At 35.4% G+C, this 19,662-nt stretch overlaps 1 protein-coding gene across 1 annotated transcript; it reads right to left on the reverse strand.

Moving 5' to 3' along the window:
• Positions 1-662: 662 nt before the first annotated feature.
• On the reverse strand, positions 663-8,330 carry LOC138706650 (28 kDa heat- and acid-stable phosphoprotein-like). The gene is made up of 6 exons (XM_069836196.1): positions 8,158-8,330; positions 7,808-7,905; positions 7,598-7,705; positions 7,365-7,498; positions 3,920-4,071; positions 663-1,059 (listed from the first exon to the last, which is right to left on the reverse strand). The coding sequence occupies exons 1-6, from the start codon at positions 8,165-8,167 to the stop codon at positions 992-994; spliced, it is 570 nt and encodes a 189-aa protein (XP_069692297.1). The 5' UTR covers positions 8,168-8,330; the 3' UTR covers positions 663-991.
• Positions 8,331-19,662: the final 11,332 nt, after the last annotated feature.

Consider the following 19,662-nt stretch of genomic DNA (forward strand, 5'->3'; position numbering starts at 1 on the left):
GAATTAACTGTGGATTTTGATGCAGAGAGTTCCATTTTTTCCCTTGGGATTGTGTTATCAAATTTTTTTTGTTGAAGTCTAAGTATGTAGATTTAATAAATCTCTTCACAGAGTAATACGTAGATTTAGTAACAGGTCTGTAAGTAGCAGTGCTGCCCTTCTTTGCTAAAGCATCCGCATTCTCGTTTCCCAGGATTCCACAATGGGATGGTATCCATTGGAATACAATTCTTTTATTGAGTGATATTAATTGGGAGAGCATTTTAGTTATTTCTGCTGTTTGAGATGAAGGTGTGTGTTTAGAGACTATTGATAGAATAGCTGCTTTGGAGTCTGACAATATAACTGCATTTTTAAATTTATTGATGTGGCAGAGAAGATTCCTGAGACTTTCTTCATTTCATTACTCTTAATTGTACTTTCATCTCTTGTTTCTCCGAAATCATATTGTATCTTGAAATATAGACAAAAACTATTAATCTCTAAAAACCTTATTTTGTAAATAATTATGTAACCTGCTGCAAATGGTTTAGGAACGAAGATATTTTAGCACTGAATATTTTTCTTGTATATTGGCAATTTTTTTTTTTTTTGTATTGTGCCGGGTTTCTGAGTAGTCTTTTAAACAGTCTTTCAGGTGTAAATAAACAGTACGAAAAACATCATCTTGTTCCTCCTTTATTATCTATAGTTTATACCATGTTTGCATATTTGTTTAAATAACAAATGTTCTATTATATTTACATGGTTAAACAAATAAAACAATGTAAATACATTTTCAAACAATTTAACCATACGACAAAGACAAAATGTTTCATGAAAATTAAGACATTACGGAAGGAATTTATAATCGGGAAGCATATTCAATCTCAAGGTAACAAATTTCTTCTAAAAAAAATGGAAATAAATCATAACATCAACACTTTAGACTGCGTGATGTTGAGCGTTCGAAAGCTTTTGAGTAAGTGGAACCATAATGTTCCTCTTCAGATCATGTAGTTTTCTTTCCAAGGGCCTTTTGGACTTGTGCAGTTTTTGTCTGCTTGGCTGCTTCTTTCACTGAAAATAAGAAAATCGCCATTCTTTCAATAACTTACAATTTGAACTTCAATCATATTTTGGATGTAAAACAAAAACTGAATAGACTGTAGTGGACTTTCAGCAAACAGCTGGATACATTAAGAAGATTGATTGATTTATATTTTGAATGTGCATATATTTTTAGTGTGTCTTATTTGGCACACATCCTCCATGGAATCCATAGAAACTGGTTGTGTATCTTTGTCTTGCATTTTTTCGGCGTTATTTTAAACAGTATTCTTACATCATTCTGACCATATTATCAAGGAGTTCTACTATCTGAAAACCTAAGTATAGTTTAGATTAGATTAGATTTAACAGGGGTGTTCCTTCCGGCCCAAGCACTGCGACCTATAAGATCTATTGCGCATCCCCGTTGTTCATCCCTTTCAGTCCAAAAGTTTCAAGTTCTTGATGAACTGTATCAAACTTTGGACTGGGACCTTTGAGATCTCTTCAAGTTTTGGAAAGTGATTCCCAAAGAAGAGAGATCTTTGTTGCGCAAGCGCATTGCAAACGCACAGCAGATGAGTTACTGACTCATCTCCTTGTGAACATCTTATATACAGTGGGTCAGTAATAAGTCCCATCCTGTATAAGTTTTTCTTCAGGGCACAGTGTCCTGTAAGAAATCCTGTTGCCCAAGAGAGCTCTAAGTCTCAGCAGCTCATTCGATTTTGTCCTTGCAAGACCTTTGATAAGGGCCTTGCTGTGATTACAGCCCTTAATTGAGTTCCAGTAACTAATATGTCGTCTTTGAGCCCAATCCCTGATGACCTGCTTAATTGGTCTTGAAGATAGTCCCAACACAGGTTCTGGTCCTATAAATGGGTAAGTATAGTTTAAAACTCATACAACTGTTTGGACAGAAAAGTTCAAAGGGCAAGTTTATGATAGTGCGAGATTCTGAAATTAGTCCCAGTTCAAAACAAATTTTTCACTGTGGTTCATTCTAAGTGTATTGTATATGTTTATTATCATCACTTTTACCCAGTCACTTCATTTGACGAGCTGTCACACCAAAATACCTTAGTAAGACATCTTAATCAGTAAGCACATACTTTGGCGTAACTTCTGTAAATTTTGCATCATTGTGTAGTTATTTTCTCTATCAATATTTTTACATCACACTGCAAACCCATATGCAAATTGGACATTACATGCGAGTGCAGGGAATTTAAATACGAGTCCATTGGCTTAATATTGCAGAACTTGTGATTACAAATCAAATGAGTGGTAGCACAGCTAATTTTATACGCAAATTTGTGCCATCTCAGCTACTATAAAAGCTAAATGAACAAACCTTTTAATGCTTAATACGCATACATTACACTTTATAAAACACTATTCAGAATATTAAAATAGCTAGTAATTAACTGTAAAAATAATATCAAATTTGCATAATTTTTTTACAACTGTAAAGCATTTACATAATAAAATCTACAATTAATTAAATATTTGCATGATTCTTTTACAGAAATATTCTGTTGTTGTTTTCTAATGCCAGGTGTTGATCTTTTGCACTCCAATATTTTTCAAATGACCAGCCCTCATGGTCTAGTGGTCAGAGCTTCTGGCTATAGTTCATGAGGTCCTGGGTTCGATTCCCGGTGAGAGCACAGGAATTTTTCCTTAAAGGGGATTATTCCTGTGTTCGTCCATGGTCTGGATTTTAGGTTAAGTTTAGATTTAAGACCTCTCCTGGCACCACATTATCATAATCATCCTATCACATCATCGGGGTAATGTAACTCCGCCTTCCAGGCACCCCAACCTCAGAAGTGGGTTACAACTAAGCCACGGCCAGGAGAGAAGACCAGAAATGTCGAAAGACAACCTGGTGGCATTGGATAAAAAAAAAATATATATATATTTTTCAAATCTATTACCATGGTCAGCCACTGAAGCACAGATTTTGAGGTGTTCCAAATCCATTTCTTGGTTTGAGTTGCACAATGGGCAGTTAGGGGACTGATATATTCCAATTCTATCTGCATAAACAACATAGTTTAGGATCTTTCACCTATTCCTTCAAGAAATTTTGTTTTTCTTAATTGCTGGTACCTTTAAATAATAAATTTTCTAAAAAATTTTATAAGGAAAAAAATATTTCCTGAAGGAATAGGTAAAAAAAGATCCTAGACTATGTTATTAATGTAAATCTTCAGAATATTTCTGTAAAAGAATCATGCAGATATTTAATTAATATTGTATATTTTATTATAATATGTAAATGCTTTACAGTTGCAAAAAAATACGCAAATTTGATATTATTTTTACAGGTAATTATTAGCTATTTTAATATTCTAAATAGGACCAGCCTCATGGTCTAGTGGTCAGAGCTTCTGGCTATAGTTCATGAGGTCCCGAGTTCGATTCCCGGTTAGAGCACAGGAATTTTTCCTTAAAGGGGATTATTTCTGTGTTCGTCCATGGTCTGGAATTTAGGTTAAGTTTAGATTTAGGACCTCTCCTGGCACCACGTTATCATAATCATCCTATCATCGGGGTAATGTAACTCCGCCTTCCAGGCGCCCCAACAATTAAGCCACAGCCAGGAGAGAAGACCAGAAATGTCGAAAAGACAACCTGGTGGCATTGGATAAAAATATATATATATATATATATATATATATATATATATATATATATATATATATATATTCTAAATAGTGTTTTATGTATGTATGTTAAGCATGAAAAGTTTTGTTCATTTATATATACAAAACGAATTTCACTCAATTTTTGCAGGCCAATGTTGCACCTTCCCTCTTAATCACTGGATCACCATTAACGACATAAATAACTTACTGTAAATGTTCTCCTTTTCAATACTTACATTTCTTTTCTTCTTCACGTCGCTTAGCAGCTTCAGCTCTCTGCTGCTTGACAATGGCTAATCTAGCTAAATCTGCACGGGCTTCTTCAGTCTTCCCTTCCGCATGAAGCCGCTGGTAGTTTGCTTGTGCTCTTTGACGATCTAGTTCTTCTCTTTAAAATTAAATAAAACATTGTTAAAAATCCATGTCTTACAGACCTTGCATATTTTATTTCACATAAATCTTTTCTGTTGTGTCGGTAGACTTGCCAAATGTCCTAAAATTTATAGGGTTGTCCCTATTGATTTGCTTACTTCTTCACTGTACAGAGCAATATACAGATGTGTTATCATTGTTTAGTCAACAGTCTGAACCTCACAAGTGATACCAAGAAGGCACCACTTATGAGACGAGGCCAGGAGATAATGGGATAGGGTGGATATTAAGGCTGCAATATATGCTGGAAATGAAAAAACGGCGTAACATAAGTTATTATTCCAGGGAATGCCTCAATTCTGGATCCACTAAACCATGTGCAACACTTTTCAGAACCGCATATTACCTCTTAGTAGCAATTCATGCACTAATGCCACTCTGTATAGTTTAAATTTAAGAATTTATAAACTGTACGAATGTGAACTTGAAATTTTTTTAATTTTCAAAATGTTTCTCAGTTCAAACATTGATAGAATAAAAAAGTGAAGAAGAGCATAACACGACAAAAGAACATCCCGAGACGAATCAAGTCCAAGACCACTGCTGCAGAGTACAAGAGCAGAGACAGACAGAGAGAGAGCATAAAAGAACAGCGGTGCATGCATGCTCCAAGGACTCTGTGCTATAGTGTAGTAACAAACACAACACAGCACTTCCATTCTTACACTGTGCATGATGTTATTCTTTCATACCCACTAACTGATAATTAGGGCTCGGAAGTTGACGACCTACAAATCACAGAAAAATGACCTTAAATTTCTGAAAATATGGCACTGAAATTTAAAAAAAATCACCATAATTTTAATAATAAAATAAAACCAAGTAGTGTATTTCCATCTGTGGAAAAAACATCGTCACCAAACTCAGTTACTGTCACAAAAAAAACTTTGCTTGTTTTACTTTCGGCATTTTTATTCTTCACTTGTGAGATACAATGAAATGCTGACTGTGGGCACTGTGGCTGCAGTAATTTGTTCTATTGCGTTGAATATTGGAGAATCACGTAACACACGCGATCAGGAGTCAAGGCTGATGCAACCAAAAGGAAAATTCATGTAAGATGCAGTCGGATTGTGTAAGCAATCTGCAGTAGGTTCTCGAATATAGACTATGAACTGCACCATAAAATATGTCTCTTCATAAGCAGAAAAGAGCAAAACTGTGACAAAAAGTAGAAATTTCCTAAAAAAAAAATTACCAATAGACGATAAAAGACGAAAGAATGCAAAATAAAAGTAGGCTATATTAGTTCGTGTTGAAGTGAAATGAGTATCCTGTATCATGTGTGATGTTTCAGAAAAAAACTTTCGAGCCCTACTCATAACATGAGGCATGACAAAGAAGATGGAATTTTATATTTCAAGTAGGAATAGAACAATACCATATAGTACTACTAGAATAAACGGTATACTCTACAGAAGCAAATCTGTACTCTTCAAGAGACTAAGGACAAATTATTTTTCCCTACTACAATCTGGTTTTTGCGCACTTTGAAGCATTTATTACCCAGCTATAAAACATTTATTTTGCCAATTTTATCCAGAACAGCCTTCACTGACAAATGTAGTTCTACAGCCTTAAACTCTCACTAGTGAGCCACTACTGTTTTTTCAGTGTTCATCATCATCACCTGGTATAAGTTACATTTTATCTCCCGTAATGCAACACAGGCAATATCAAAGACAGTTTTGACTATCCCTCTTTGTAGAAGAGGAGAGGGAAGGGAGTACTTTCTTTATAAAAAACATGCGTAAAATAACCTATTGTACAGGCAATTTGATATCTCTCGAAACCAATCTTGAGCGGGAGAGGAATAAGAAAGTGGACTGGGAGGCTTTATGTCCAAGCTATTCTTCCACTTGAAGCTACCTAGCAAAGTATTCCCACCATAAGGTTCTTACTATGAACTATGGTGCATGCGTGCATTTGGTTTCACGAGATAACAGATGACCTGTAATACTGCTAACAAATGTATTTACAGATTTTTCACGAAAATACAAGACTTTGTAGCATCCTTGAAGCTCATATTTGGCATAATTTATTTTTGAATAATTTTGAGGGAAAAATTGTTCCGGGGCCGGGTATCTAACCTGGGACCTTTGGTTAAACGTACCAACACTACCAACTGAGCTACTCGGGTTCGATACCCGGCCCCGGAACAATTTTTCCCTCAAAATTATTCAAATCAACTTTACAGGGAGTTTTACCTGAAAGCTGGATTTGCATAATTTATTTTTGTTAGTCAGTAGAAAGTCCTTCTCCCTAAACTAATAGACAGATTGAATTTTTCCAAGGAAAAGCTGTCGTATTTTCACTATCTTCTGTTCTGAAACTTGTCATCCTTTTATCTCAGCCTTGTTCCTTCTGGTTGTGTCAGATTAGGTGAAGCAAGGGAGTGAGGTTTTCTTCGAAATTTTCAACGAATTTCATACATATTTAATATCCACAATATGAAATGTAATAATTTTTAATTCAATTTTAAACATAAAATATTTTTAAATCTTTAAACGAAACTTGCACAAAACTGTGATTTGCTTAAAATCAGCGACTTTTTTAGGTTTCTTTAATGTACGAAATAGATTGAATGAAACATTATTCAAGGCTGTGTCCTAACACTGTGTTAAGTAACTATGGGCTGTATTCATAGACAGTCTTAGAGCGGGCTTCCGGTGGATGATCAGCGCACTAACGTTTTTCATATTCATAAACCAGTGTTAATGATATGAATCCTGTACAAGTAGTCAGTCGATAGCCGGGGCTAGTTTAGCACGCTCATAGCGCGGGCTAGCGAAATGTCTATGAATAGCACTCTATGGGTTTATTTCTTTTTGACGAGGTTTGTGGAAGGGGAGAGTAATTATGGATTGATTTCTTTCTAATGAGGGTGGTGGAAGGGGAGGGTAATTATGGATTGATTTCTTTCTGAACAGGGTGATGGACAGGAAGGTTTGAGCGGACAAGAAAATGTTTCTTTTCACCTTCTGCGATGTGCGTTCATGAATTTCACATTAGTCACATCTATACAAAAATCTTCAGTTCAGGGAACTTCCTCATAGGCTGATGATGTAGGTATAGATATGCAAGGAAAATGTGAGAACAGACCACTCAGTCTAGAATCCTGAAGGATTATGATGATAACCTAATATCTGTAATATAAAAGTATATGAGCGTAACGAATATTTCTGTTAGAAAATGCTCAACTTTGAACAATTTCATTTTGACAAGCAAAATCTACATAAACTATTTTACCTTTCTCTACGTGATAGTTCTGGTTTCGCTGCTGTCTTGACCGTTTCGTTAAGAGTGGACAATTTTTTCGCTCTTTTCTGTACTCTATTAGGATTCTCTACATGAATGAGATTTTCCACACCTTTGGCTTTCACCTGGTAACAGTAAATACCACATATAATAATCATAACAAATATGAAAATATTTTAAATTTTACTACATAATTATCACATTTTACATAATAGTGTACGTACCGTTTCTTCTCCACTCTCTTCTTCAGAAGATTCCGATTCAGAACCTGAGGCCTTATCATCTTTACCTCTCGCTTCATCATCACTAGAATCAGCATCACCCCTTTCTTCCTGTGGAATATTATAATAAGATAATATACGTTTCGTAAGCCAAAAGGAACGCAAAGAAAATTTTAAAGTCTTTGAATTATATTAAACTTTAATTTTACTTACCCTCCATTTTCTTTCTTTTTCTTCTCGTTTCATCTGCTCCTCAATCTCTTCAGGATTTGTAAATCGCCTGTGCTTGCCTTTGTGATTTGTATACTTTCCTAGTATTAAATAAATAAATTATCCTTCCGTGTATGTATTCAAATGCATTTATATGAGCGATATTTTATGTTTATATCAATGTTGGCATCTATTTAACACTATTGAACATACATTTAATAATTTACAATGGATAATACTGAAATACTGTCATGCCTTCAGGTTAACCTTCACATTAAAATTTCGCACATTTCAACGTATATTAATAAAGAATATTGCAAATCCATTGTTCTATATTAAAACTGTAATCTTACCTCTGGGCATTATTAAGCCTTGTGTTATTACAAGTACAGAGTAAATTTCAAGACACGTAATTTAAAGAAATTAGAAATATTGAATCCAATACCAGTCCACAATCTACGGAATTAGGCTGCTTTACCAGCTGAGATACAGATCCGCTTGACAGCAGTTGACAACACAAACATACTGCCAACATTTATTTCTTAATTTTAAAACAGCAGCAACTGCTGTTTGCGAGAAATATTTAATAATAGGGATTATCCACTATATGCAGAGATAATAGTTAAGCTTAGTTCTCACGGAATTTTGTAGTGAAAGTTTTCTTTGGGCATCATAAGCACATGGTATCATTACACTGTCCTCCCACGTAAGCCGAACTCTCTTGTACGTTTAGTACTATATCTGATGATATTTAGTTCTATTATGTTGGTTACGTATCAAAGCACCTAGGGTGTCGACCAATGACAAGAAAGAATTTTTTACGCTGAGAAAGCGTGCAACGAATGCAATTTGGGGATATTTGTTTATGTGAGAGGAAACTGAAATAAATATTGGTCTTCAATATTGGTATAAATGTGCTTTGAAATACCGGTAAGGATCTCACTGGCAGTGCATGAGATGGCCGCGCATGCGCAGCATGAGGAGTTAACAATCTCACAACCTGCTCTTGGTTATCTCAGAGTACTTGATGATCCTGACTCGAGCCTCTCGTTATTTCAAAGCACATTTATACCAATAATGCTACCATGAGTATTTGGTAAAAAAGTGGGCGTGGCACAGAGCGGCCATGGCTCTTTAAATTTTTAAAGCCTATTTATAATTGGAATTAGGCAGTAAAATTTTGTGGACACATTCTCAAGACTATAAAGTTTATTTTAAACCACTTTTTAAAAAATGTGATTTTTGGTCATATCCGCCCTACATCCCCCCTTAATACTTTCGAGGCGCAATTTAATTACTTATATTTTTTAAAGTTTAAAGCATATATTCAGAATATTTCGGGACCTGATTGAAGACAGAAAGCTTTCCCTGGTTTTTGCTTATAGGAACATAACAAAAATTTGGCATTTTTAGTTGTTTTTAAGAGTATTTAATATATATTAATACACAACGTATATCCTCAATGTTTATATCGTTGCTTACGAGATTACACAAGCTGGCGCATAGAGCTTGAAAAACGAGTCTGAAGTGGTTCCCTCGTAATGCCAATTCCGCCGCTCGGAGCGCTGTTCTGCCCTATATATTCATAGCAGAACACTTAAAAGACCTTGACATTTGGGACATTTAAAGGACTCACCATTGCTTATTAAATGCTTCGTACAATATTTTATGGACAATAGACGTAATTTGCAAACTTCTACTCCTCAATTATATTACAATAAAAGGCTGTCATTCTTGATATTAAAACATATTACATATAAACTGAGGGACTGTCTGCTCTGGACTTCAGTTCATACACCAAACATATCCGGAAATAAATTAACTAGACATCTTACATATACGCACTATAGCCTACCCTTTTCACCTAATATTATTAATATTGTTATTAAATAAGATATTGCAACTAATTAAAGTACTGCATTATCTTTAATTTCCTTGAATTCATAATTAAGCATTTGCAAGAAGGCGTAACTTTTCCCTCTCTTTAAAAAAAAAATACGAACGTCACAATAATTGAGAAGTATAATTATTACGCGATTTTTTCTTGCAGTGGTGAAAACATTTCTATAGGCCTACTGATTAATCTATTGAGCATAGTAATAGTAAACACTGTAGTATTCTTTTCTGAAGCCAAGATTTTCGCAAGAACTGAAGTGCGACACATGTAAAGATGAGGAAATGTCCCTCTTTCTTTTGGGAAAACTTGTGAAGCCACTACTGGACAATATTGCCAAAGATATTTCCAGTAAATACGAAGTGATTAGGAAACTTAATCAGAAGCCCCTAAATAGAAAAGTGCTGAAAGTGCAATAAGCTGGGCCATTTCTTAATTACATATAGAACACTGGAACTGACTATCTACAAGGACCCTCGTGTTATAAATATTATGATTATTTCAGATTGTGATACAGTTATAAGCGTACATTCCTAAAACTTAAAAGTAACAATGAGGATGCCCTATGTTATAGGAAAGTTTTAAACGTGTACATTAAACTTTTTTATGAATGATTTCCTGATCAAGATTTTCATTAACTATGTGCCAAACTTTTGAAGTGAAGAGTGCAGTAAGAAACTGTTGGACATCTGATCAGTATTTTAATCATGTGCTGGTTACAGTACATTAGATGTCTTCTTGAATATACATGATGAGGTATGTATATGAAGTTTGTATCGTCAGTATTCAAGTAGCCTACTTATGTATGTAATTTTTATTATCTGTACAGAAAAAATTTAGCTTATGTGATAGTATGAAGTAATCTCTCACGAAATAGCAAGGAAGAGAAAGGTGCTTAAATTTAAATATTGAAAACAGGATGATAAGAAGAAAATAATTTTTACTTCCTTTCAATTATTAATGAAACCTGGCCACTCACCATTCGCAGTTGATTTCTATGGTTACAGGTCTATTCTTCATATTCTGTAGCTTTCAAATAATTTCTAAAATAAATATTACGCCTACTTAGCTCTTGTAAAACGAAATTTTCACTTTCACTTTCAACGGAACACTCACTTATATTCAGTTCTTGTATCTTGCAGTAAATTATCCATTTGTGATCATCTTTCCAATATAACCTCCCATTGATACGACCACTTAAAATCATGAGCTAGAATTTATTATTTTAAAAACATTTCCACGTACATACTGTTATAATTGTTGTGAACCACAATACAAAAGACAACACTGTGAAATTGGATTAATTTACCAAGATCAACATCAATACCGGTAGTATAAAATCACATATAGGCCTAGGCTATATTATTTCATTACTTCATGGTATTAATTAGAAGAATTAATTTTGAAGAATTTACAAATATGCTGAAATAATTTATGACACCTCTTATAGAAATGTAAAAATATGTATGTACATTTTGAAACAATGGGTATAGCACCACTTGAAAATGTTGAGCACTTTAACAGTAACTTGTAAATTGTTCCATCACGTTGTCTATAGTGTTCATTTAATGTAGAACTTTTAGAATGAACGTGGTTCACATACATAAGAAGAAATGACGATGGAATGAGTCGAAGACATACAGTTTTCTTTAATTTTTAGCAAATGATGAAGTTGAATATATACTGTTACTTCATATCCTAACATAAGTAGAGTTGCCACCATAGATGTAACACCTCCGTAACATCTGAAATGAATATAAAATAAATTAATGTATTGGTAATGATACAAGAATAAAAAGAAATTAGGCTAGACATAACCTCACAAAATTACAAACACATGCTAAAAAAAAAAGAAGAAAAGAAACTTTACGTATCCGTATATAATAAAACTAGATATTCTAGATATAATTTGATTCACACGATAACCACCTCAGCCTATTTCGCAGCAGCCATTATTAGTTACCAGTTTGAGGTGCATTACCTAATCTCATACTAACCTTGTTAAGTTCTCTAACCTAATTCACTGATAATTACGTAACAATACACAGGTCTAAAATACAGACAAATACACATGAATTACCTAATAAGTACAGCATGAAGATAATTCATTACTTTTGTCGGTATTTTCTAAAAAGAAAGGGAAAACAGTAACAACATTATCTTCAATGTTTACATCACGTCGTTCACATTTCCATTAGGCCTATATCAGTAATGCTTGGTAAGTGAAACAATGCATGAAATTATTTTACATTTCGAGTCACATCATTCGAGAGTCGGAAAATGCAATTCGCCACTTTTAACATAGCAGTGCTTGTTATATGAAAGAACTTTGACATTTACCTTAACCTATAAAGATACGATCTGTTGGTACAGAGTTCCTCTCATAGCAAAACACAGACAATTATCGAATATAACTTAGCTAACAAACTTCAAATAACACTGTAATATGCTTGGCATATTTATAATATTCGTACTCAATGAGTAATGCACAATTAATCGAACTATTTTCACGATGCACAATGCTTTGTAATGGTACTATTCATCATTTCATAGGGCAGGGAGGCGAACCTAGCGGCAGAAATTGTCATGACTCACAGAGACCTACTCTATTTATTTGTCTATGCTCTCGATCGTGCTATGCGCCAGCTTGTGTAATCACGTAGGCAACGCACACAAGAGATATACGAATTCTAGCATAAACTAAACACGGCCTTCCAGATCAACTTTCTGCTATGCAGGAAAGAATTTAAATATGATAAATATGGGATTTATACATAAAGATCATAATATATATTACGGAAGCCTTAACAATAGCATTTACTTCAACTTTATGCATACCAGTATCAATAAAAACATTACAATACATTCAACGCCACCTGTACCGATTCCAGCGAGATTATCGCCTGGAATGAGAATCTCTTCCAGCATCTTCCAGTGCATAGACAACACCAGTGTGTGTGTGTGTGTGTGTGTGTGTGTGTGGACGCCTGTTTGAATACGTATTATCAATCTTTGATTTTTCTCGCTAGCAAGATCTCTTCAAGTGTGTCTAAAACGCAGTGTGCGAATGTTAGGTGTGTATAAAATTGTGTTTAATTAGGTCAATGATTTATCAAATTATAACAGGGAAAATTTCAGTATACGGATTCCTCACTGACAATTATATCTTATTTACTTATTGGCTTTTAAGGAACACGGAAGTTCATTGCCTCCATCACATAAGCCTGCCATTGGTCCCTATCCTGAGCAACATTAATCCAGTCTCTATCATCATTTCCCACCTCTCTCAAATCTATTTTAATATCATCTTCCCATGTACGTCTCGGCCTCTCCAAAGGTAACAATTAAATCTTAATAGTACATTATGCAACGAGCTTATAATGATATTAATTAAGAAAGCGAGTGTGGATGTTTATGAAACGAGCGCAAGCGAGTTTCATAATTTTCATACGAGCTTCTTAATTACCATTATAGGCGAGTTTCATACGACTTTTTATGCTCGACCATATTTCTAACATGAAATTACCGGTATTCAGATGTATGCATTTAATTTGTATCTGACAAGATCGGAAGTGACCTTGTCCTAAGTCGTGATTTGTGAGATGTGCGCAGACGCGAAAGTATTGATTTTTCCGAGGAACAATAATGTCATTGACCTTGATGTATAATCCCGTTAAACTTGATAATATTATAACCTTGATTATTGAATTCGACATTGAAAAATGAGATGACAAATTGAATTTATTTGAATATTATTTACAATTAACGCTAATTATTATAGTAACAGAAGATAAGCTTCTGCGACAGTATTGGATTTCCAGCTTCCGTGACATTTCGCTAATTCTCTTTCCGAGAATAATCGATACTTGCGATTTTATAACGGTACAAAGCTGACTTGTCATTGGCTGAACACATGTAAGCTGAGTTATCATTGGCTGAAGACCTGTACTTTAATGAGTAGGTGTACTTTAATGACATGCATTAAAGGACTGCTATAAGGTGTATAATTAGTACATTGCGGCATGGTCGAGCATAAAATACTAAAAAGAACAGATTTGTCTGTGTTTGTCGAATGCTCATCATCATGCTTACGAAAAGGCACTTTTCAGTGTCAATATTTTAGTTTGTGTACACAAGGTCGAAATTTTGAAGTAAGAGAGAAAGGAAGGAATCCCGTGTTCTGAAATTTAACCTTATAACATCTTAAGACCCCATAACTCTTAGGCTACATGTTTTATAGTGAGAATACTACCCGCCCAAGTTATATCTGCGTCCGGAAAGAAAGCGAATCGTCGTTCCCTCTTTCTCTGGCCTTTGTGACCTATGAGTATTTTTTTTCTAATTACGGTTTATTTAACGACGCTCGCAACTGCAGAGGTTATATCAGCGTCGTCAGTGTGCCTGAATTTTGTCCCGAATGAGTTCTTTTACATGCCAATAAATCTACTGACATGAGCTTGTCGCATTTAAGCACACTTAAATGTCATCGACCTAAGCCGGGATCGAACCCGCAACCTCGAGCACAGAAGGCCAGCGCTATACCGACTACGCTCCCGATGCCGACTCCTATGAGTAAGTATTAAGCTGATAAAGAGGCGTATATATCTTTGCATTGTCGACCTGGTTGGCGAGTTGGTATAGTGCTGGCCTTCTATGCCCAAGGTTGCGGGTTCGATCCCGGGCCAGGTCGATGGCATTTAAATGTGCTTAAATGCGACAGGCTCATGTCAGTAGATTTACTGGCATGTAAAAGAACTCCTGCGGGACAAAATTCCGGCACATCCGGCGACACTGATATAAACTCTGCAGTTGCGAACGTCGTTATATATATATATATATATTTTTTTTTTCTTTCTTTGCATTATATCTTGTCCATGTATTGTGGGTCCCTGTCACCACGGCATGGCGCGTCCTCAAGTTGCAGATAGAGGAGACGGCCTCCAGATATGGAGGGTAGCTGCGAATATATTGAAAAAGCAGTCGTGGACAGCCGATAAGGGGTGGTCCTCCAGCTTGGGGGTTGGGCGAATGGCTAACAACCCATCACCGCTAAAAAAACAGCTTGTTACGAATCCCTACAATAAGCCTCGGAATAGGACTGATTCTCTGGCACGACCACAGCAAAGGAATAAGGTTTTGAGATTTGGCACTTGGAACGTAACTAGTCATTATAGAACAGGAGGGGTAACATTAGTAGCTAAAGAACTAGCTAGATATAGAATAGACTTCGTGGGAGTACAAGAGGTTAGGTTAGTTGGGAATGGCATATCACAAATAGGAGATTACTTGTTGTATTATGGGGAAGGAAACAATAATCACCAATTAGGAACAGGATTCTTTGTTCATAAAAGAATAAAATCAGCAGTAAAATAGGTCGAATTTATCAGTGACAAGTTATCATATTTACTACTTAAGGGTAGATGGTGCGACATCATAGTTATAAATGCTCACGCCCCTACAGAAGAGAAAGACGACCATATAAAGGATAGGTTCTATGAGGAATTGGAACATACTTTTGATCAGTTACCTAGATATCACATGAAAATTTTATTGAGGGATTTCAACGCTAGAGTAGGACAGGAGGATTTTTTTTAGACCAACTATTGGAAAAGAGAGCCTACACGCAACTAGTAGTGACAATGGAATTAGATTAGTCAACTTTGCCACATCGAAAAATTTAATTGTCAAAAGTACAACATTCCCCCATAAGGATATACATAAATATACTTGGACTTCTCCAGATGGATTGACACACAACCAAATAGATCACATCTTGATAGATAAACGGAGACATACTAGTATAGTAGATATTCGAACTTTCAGGGGTGCAGACTGTAATTCTGACCATTATTTGGTGATTGGAGAATTAAGAGAAAGATTATCAGTAGCCAAGCGAGTAGAGCAACAAGTTAATATTACTAAATTCAATATTTTGAAATTAAAGAACGAGGAAGCTAAGCAAAATTATCAGGTCGAAATTTCGAATAGGTTTGCCACTTTAGAAAGTTCCGACGAAGTTGAGAAAAAATTAGATGTTAATAGCGTGTGGGAAAATATCAGGGATAGTATCAAAATTGCAGCTGAGCAGAGCATAGGTTATTATGAAACTAAGAAAAAGAAACCGTGGTTTGATGAAGATTGTTACATGGTAGTAGAAAGAAGGAAACAGGCAAAATTGAAATTCTTACATGATCCAGTTGAGGAGAAGAGAGATAATTATTTCAATGAAAGACGGGAAGCAAGTCGTACACTTAGGAATAAAAAGAGAGGTTACTTGAAGGAAAAACTGAATGAGGTAGAAACAAATAGTAAGAATAAAAACATTCGAGATTTATATAAGGGTATAAAGGAATTTAAGAACGGATATCAGCCAAGGGTAAACGTGATCAAGGATGAGAATGGTGACTTGCTTGCAGACTCTTCATCAATCCTAAACAGATGGAAAAACTATTTTGCGCAACTACTAAATGTACATAGGCCAAATATAAATGATCGGGACGAAATTGAAATACAAACTGCTGAGCCATTTATACCCGAACCCACGCTTTCAGAAGTCGAAATTACGATAGAAAATCTGAAAAAGTACAAGTCTCCAGGTATCGATCAAATTCCAGCAGAATTAATACAAGAGGGTGGAAGTGCATTATATAGCGAAATTTATAAACTTGTACTTGCTATTTGGGAAACGGAAATTGTACCTGAACAATGGAAGGGGTCTATAATTGTACCTATTTTTAAAAAGAGGGACAAAACCAACTGTGGTAACTTTCGAGGAATATCACTTTTGTTGACGTCGTACAAAATTTTGTCCAATGTCCTTTTGAGAAGATTAACTCCGTACATAGATGAAATTATTGGGGATCATCAGTGCGGTTTTCGGCGTAAAAGATCGACTATTGATCAGATTTTTTGTATTCGACAGATAATGGAGAAAAAATGGGAGTATAAGGGTACAGTACATCAGTTATTCATAGATTTCAAAAAGGCATATGACTCGGTTAAGAGGGAAGTATTATATGATATTCTTATTGAATTTGGTATTCCCAAGAAACTAGTTCCATTAATTAAAATGTGTCTCAGTGAAACATACAGCAGAGTCCGTATAGGACAGTTTCTATCTGATGCTTTTCCAATTCACTGCGGGCTAAAGCAGGGAGATGCACTATCACCTTTACTTTTTAACTTCACTCTAGAATATGCCATCAGGAAAGTTCAGGATAACAGGCAGGGTTTGGAATTGAATGGGTTACATCAGCTTCTTGTCTATGTGGATGACGTGAATATGTTAGGAGAAAATCCACAAACGATTAGGGAAAACACGGAAATTTTACTTGAAGCAAGTAAAGCGATCGGTTTGGAAGTAAATCCCGAAAAGACAAAGTATATGATTATGTCTCGTGACCAGAATATTATACGAAATGGAAATATAAAAATTGGAGATTTATCCTTCGAAGAGGTGGAAAAATTCAAATATCTTGAAGCAACAGTAACAAATATAAATGACACTCGGGAGGAAATTAAACGCGGAATAAATATGGGAAATGCGTGTTATTATTCGGTTGAGAAGCTCTTATCATCCAGTCTGCTGTCCAAAAATCTGAAAGTTAGAATTTATAAAACAGTTATATTACCGGTTCTTCTGTACTGTATGGTTGTGAAACTTGGACTCTCACTCTGAGAGAGGAACATAGGTTAAGGGTGTTTGAGAATAAGGTGCTTAGGAAAATATTTAGGGCTGAGCGGGATGAAGTTACAGGAGAATGGAGAAAGTTACACAACACAGAACTGCACGCATTGTATTCTTCACCTGACATAATTAGGAACATTAAATCCAGACGTTTAAGATGGGCTGGGCATGTAGCACGTATGGGCGAATCCAGAAATGCATATAGAGTGTTAGTTGGGAGAACGGAGGGAAAAACACCTTTAGGGAGGCCGAGACGTAGATGGGAGGATAATATTAAAATGGATTTGACGGAGGTGGGATATGATGATAGAGACTGGATTAATCTTGCACAGGATAGGGACCGATGGCGGGCTTATGTGAGGGCGGCAATGAACCTTCGGGTTCCTTTATAAGCCATTTGTAAGTAAGTAAGTATTATATCTTGTAACATGACCTCAGTCGCAGACGAAAGAGTAGGTTATATATTAACAACTAAAGCAATTAGAGGTGCTAGCGCTCGTCTCTTACATTCATGGGACGCAAATTTAACTAGGGGGTGTAATATGTATTAACATTTTCGACAAACCTTATGGCATCATCAGATACTTTTGTTTGCAATAACATAACCTCATTTATATACTTGTTTGGCTAGATCTGAAGTAATAGATCGCCAGTAAGGAAAGTTAGCCCCAGCAGTTGTCAGCGGCTCATGTCACCGGTACTGCTTATAGTACACGTGAAGAATTTGAAGCTATCCACTTGCTCAATTGCCTCATGAATGAATGCAAATTCAGTTTCCACACAGGGATGACTGATACACGTATCAATATCACATATTCCCTGTTCACTTGTATCATGCATCCCCATGCAACACACTAATATATTCTTACTCGAGAAGGAATTAGCACAATCAAAGTGTCATGGTTGCCGGACGTAATTACTTAAGGGTATGTAGATTGCAATTGCACAAAATTATCGATAAATCTTATCCATATTATTGAAAAATGATGAGGAATATTTTACATAATATTTACTATGATTGGATTGCAATTCTAGCTCTAGATAAAAACTTTCAACTCCACACTTGCTACAAATGAAAATAAACCATCACTAGGAAGTGATTATTAGAACATATGAATCACAGAACAGTAATATCAAAGTTCGGGTCAGAATTTATCATATATCCCTGTGTATCAAATATCCCCAGTCTCCCCTGTCTGATGATCCCATAAGTTTTGGCGAAAACGTAATACAAATATGCACATTATATAACATGTAAAGAGTTATGTCTTAAGATGTTTTAATCTGATAAGTCATTGACAGAATTAAACACACTTTTATATGAATTGTAAAGTGTAGAATTTTGTTTATGAAACAGAATTTTCCACACTGATAACTAGGTACTAATTTTTACATGTAGAAATGTGGACAGCTGAGATGTGGAAGAAAGTTCTTGTGGTCTTGATTCTTTGCTCTGGCCAAGCAGAGTGCCCACGTCGGTGTTCTGATATGAGACCTACATTCAAATATGACAACAGACCATCTACCCTCAAATGTATAGAAACAAAAACAATGCAATTCATGATAAATGATGTAGAGTTGTTTGGTATAGAAAGATTTTTGACGGATATTACTTCGGATTGTGTGAGAAGAATTTCAGCAGACTACGAATGTCTTCGTGTAACACATGTTCTTAAGGCAAAAGACTTCACCTTCTTGTATTTTGGTGACATTGAATATGACGCACCAATTATTCGCCTAGGTGTTATTGATACACGTGTGAACAGTTCGTTTATTGTACATGCTTTGTTTAATATGTATTAACATTTTCGACAAACCTTATGGCATCATCAGATACTTTTGTTTGCAATAACATAACTTTATTTATATACTTGTTTGGCTAGATCTGAAGTAATAGATCGCCAGTAAGGAAAGTTAGCCCCAGCAGCTGTCAGCAGCTCATGTCACCGATACTGCTTATAGTACACGTGAAGAATTTGAAGCTATCCACTTGCTCAATTGCCTCATGAATGAATGCAAATTCAGTTTCCACACAGGGATGACTGATACACGTATCAATATCACATATTCCCTGTTCACTTGTATCATGCATCCCCATGCAACACACTAACATATTCTTACTCGAAAAGGAATTAGCTCAATCAAAGTGTCATGGTTGCCGGACGTAATTACTTAAGGGTATGTAGATTGCAATTGCACAAAATTATCGATAAATCTTATCCATATTATTGAAAAATGATGAGGAATATTTTACGTAATATTTACTATGATTGGATT

Source organism: Periplaneta americana, chromosome 9 (assembly GCF_040183065.1).
Source record: "Periplaneta americana isolate PAMFEO1 chromosome 9, P.americana_PAMFEO1_priV1, whole genome shotgun sequence".
Lineage (NCBI taxonomy): Eukaryota > Metazoa > Arthropoda > Insecta > Blattodea > Blattidae > Periplaneta > Periplaneta americana.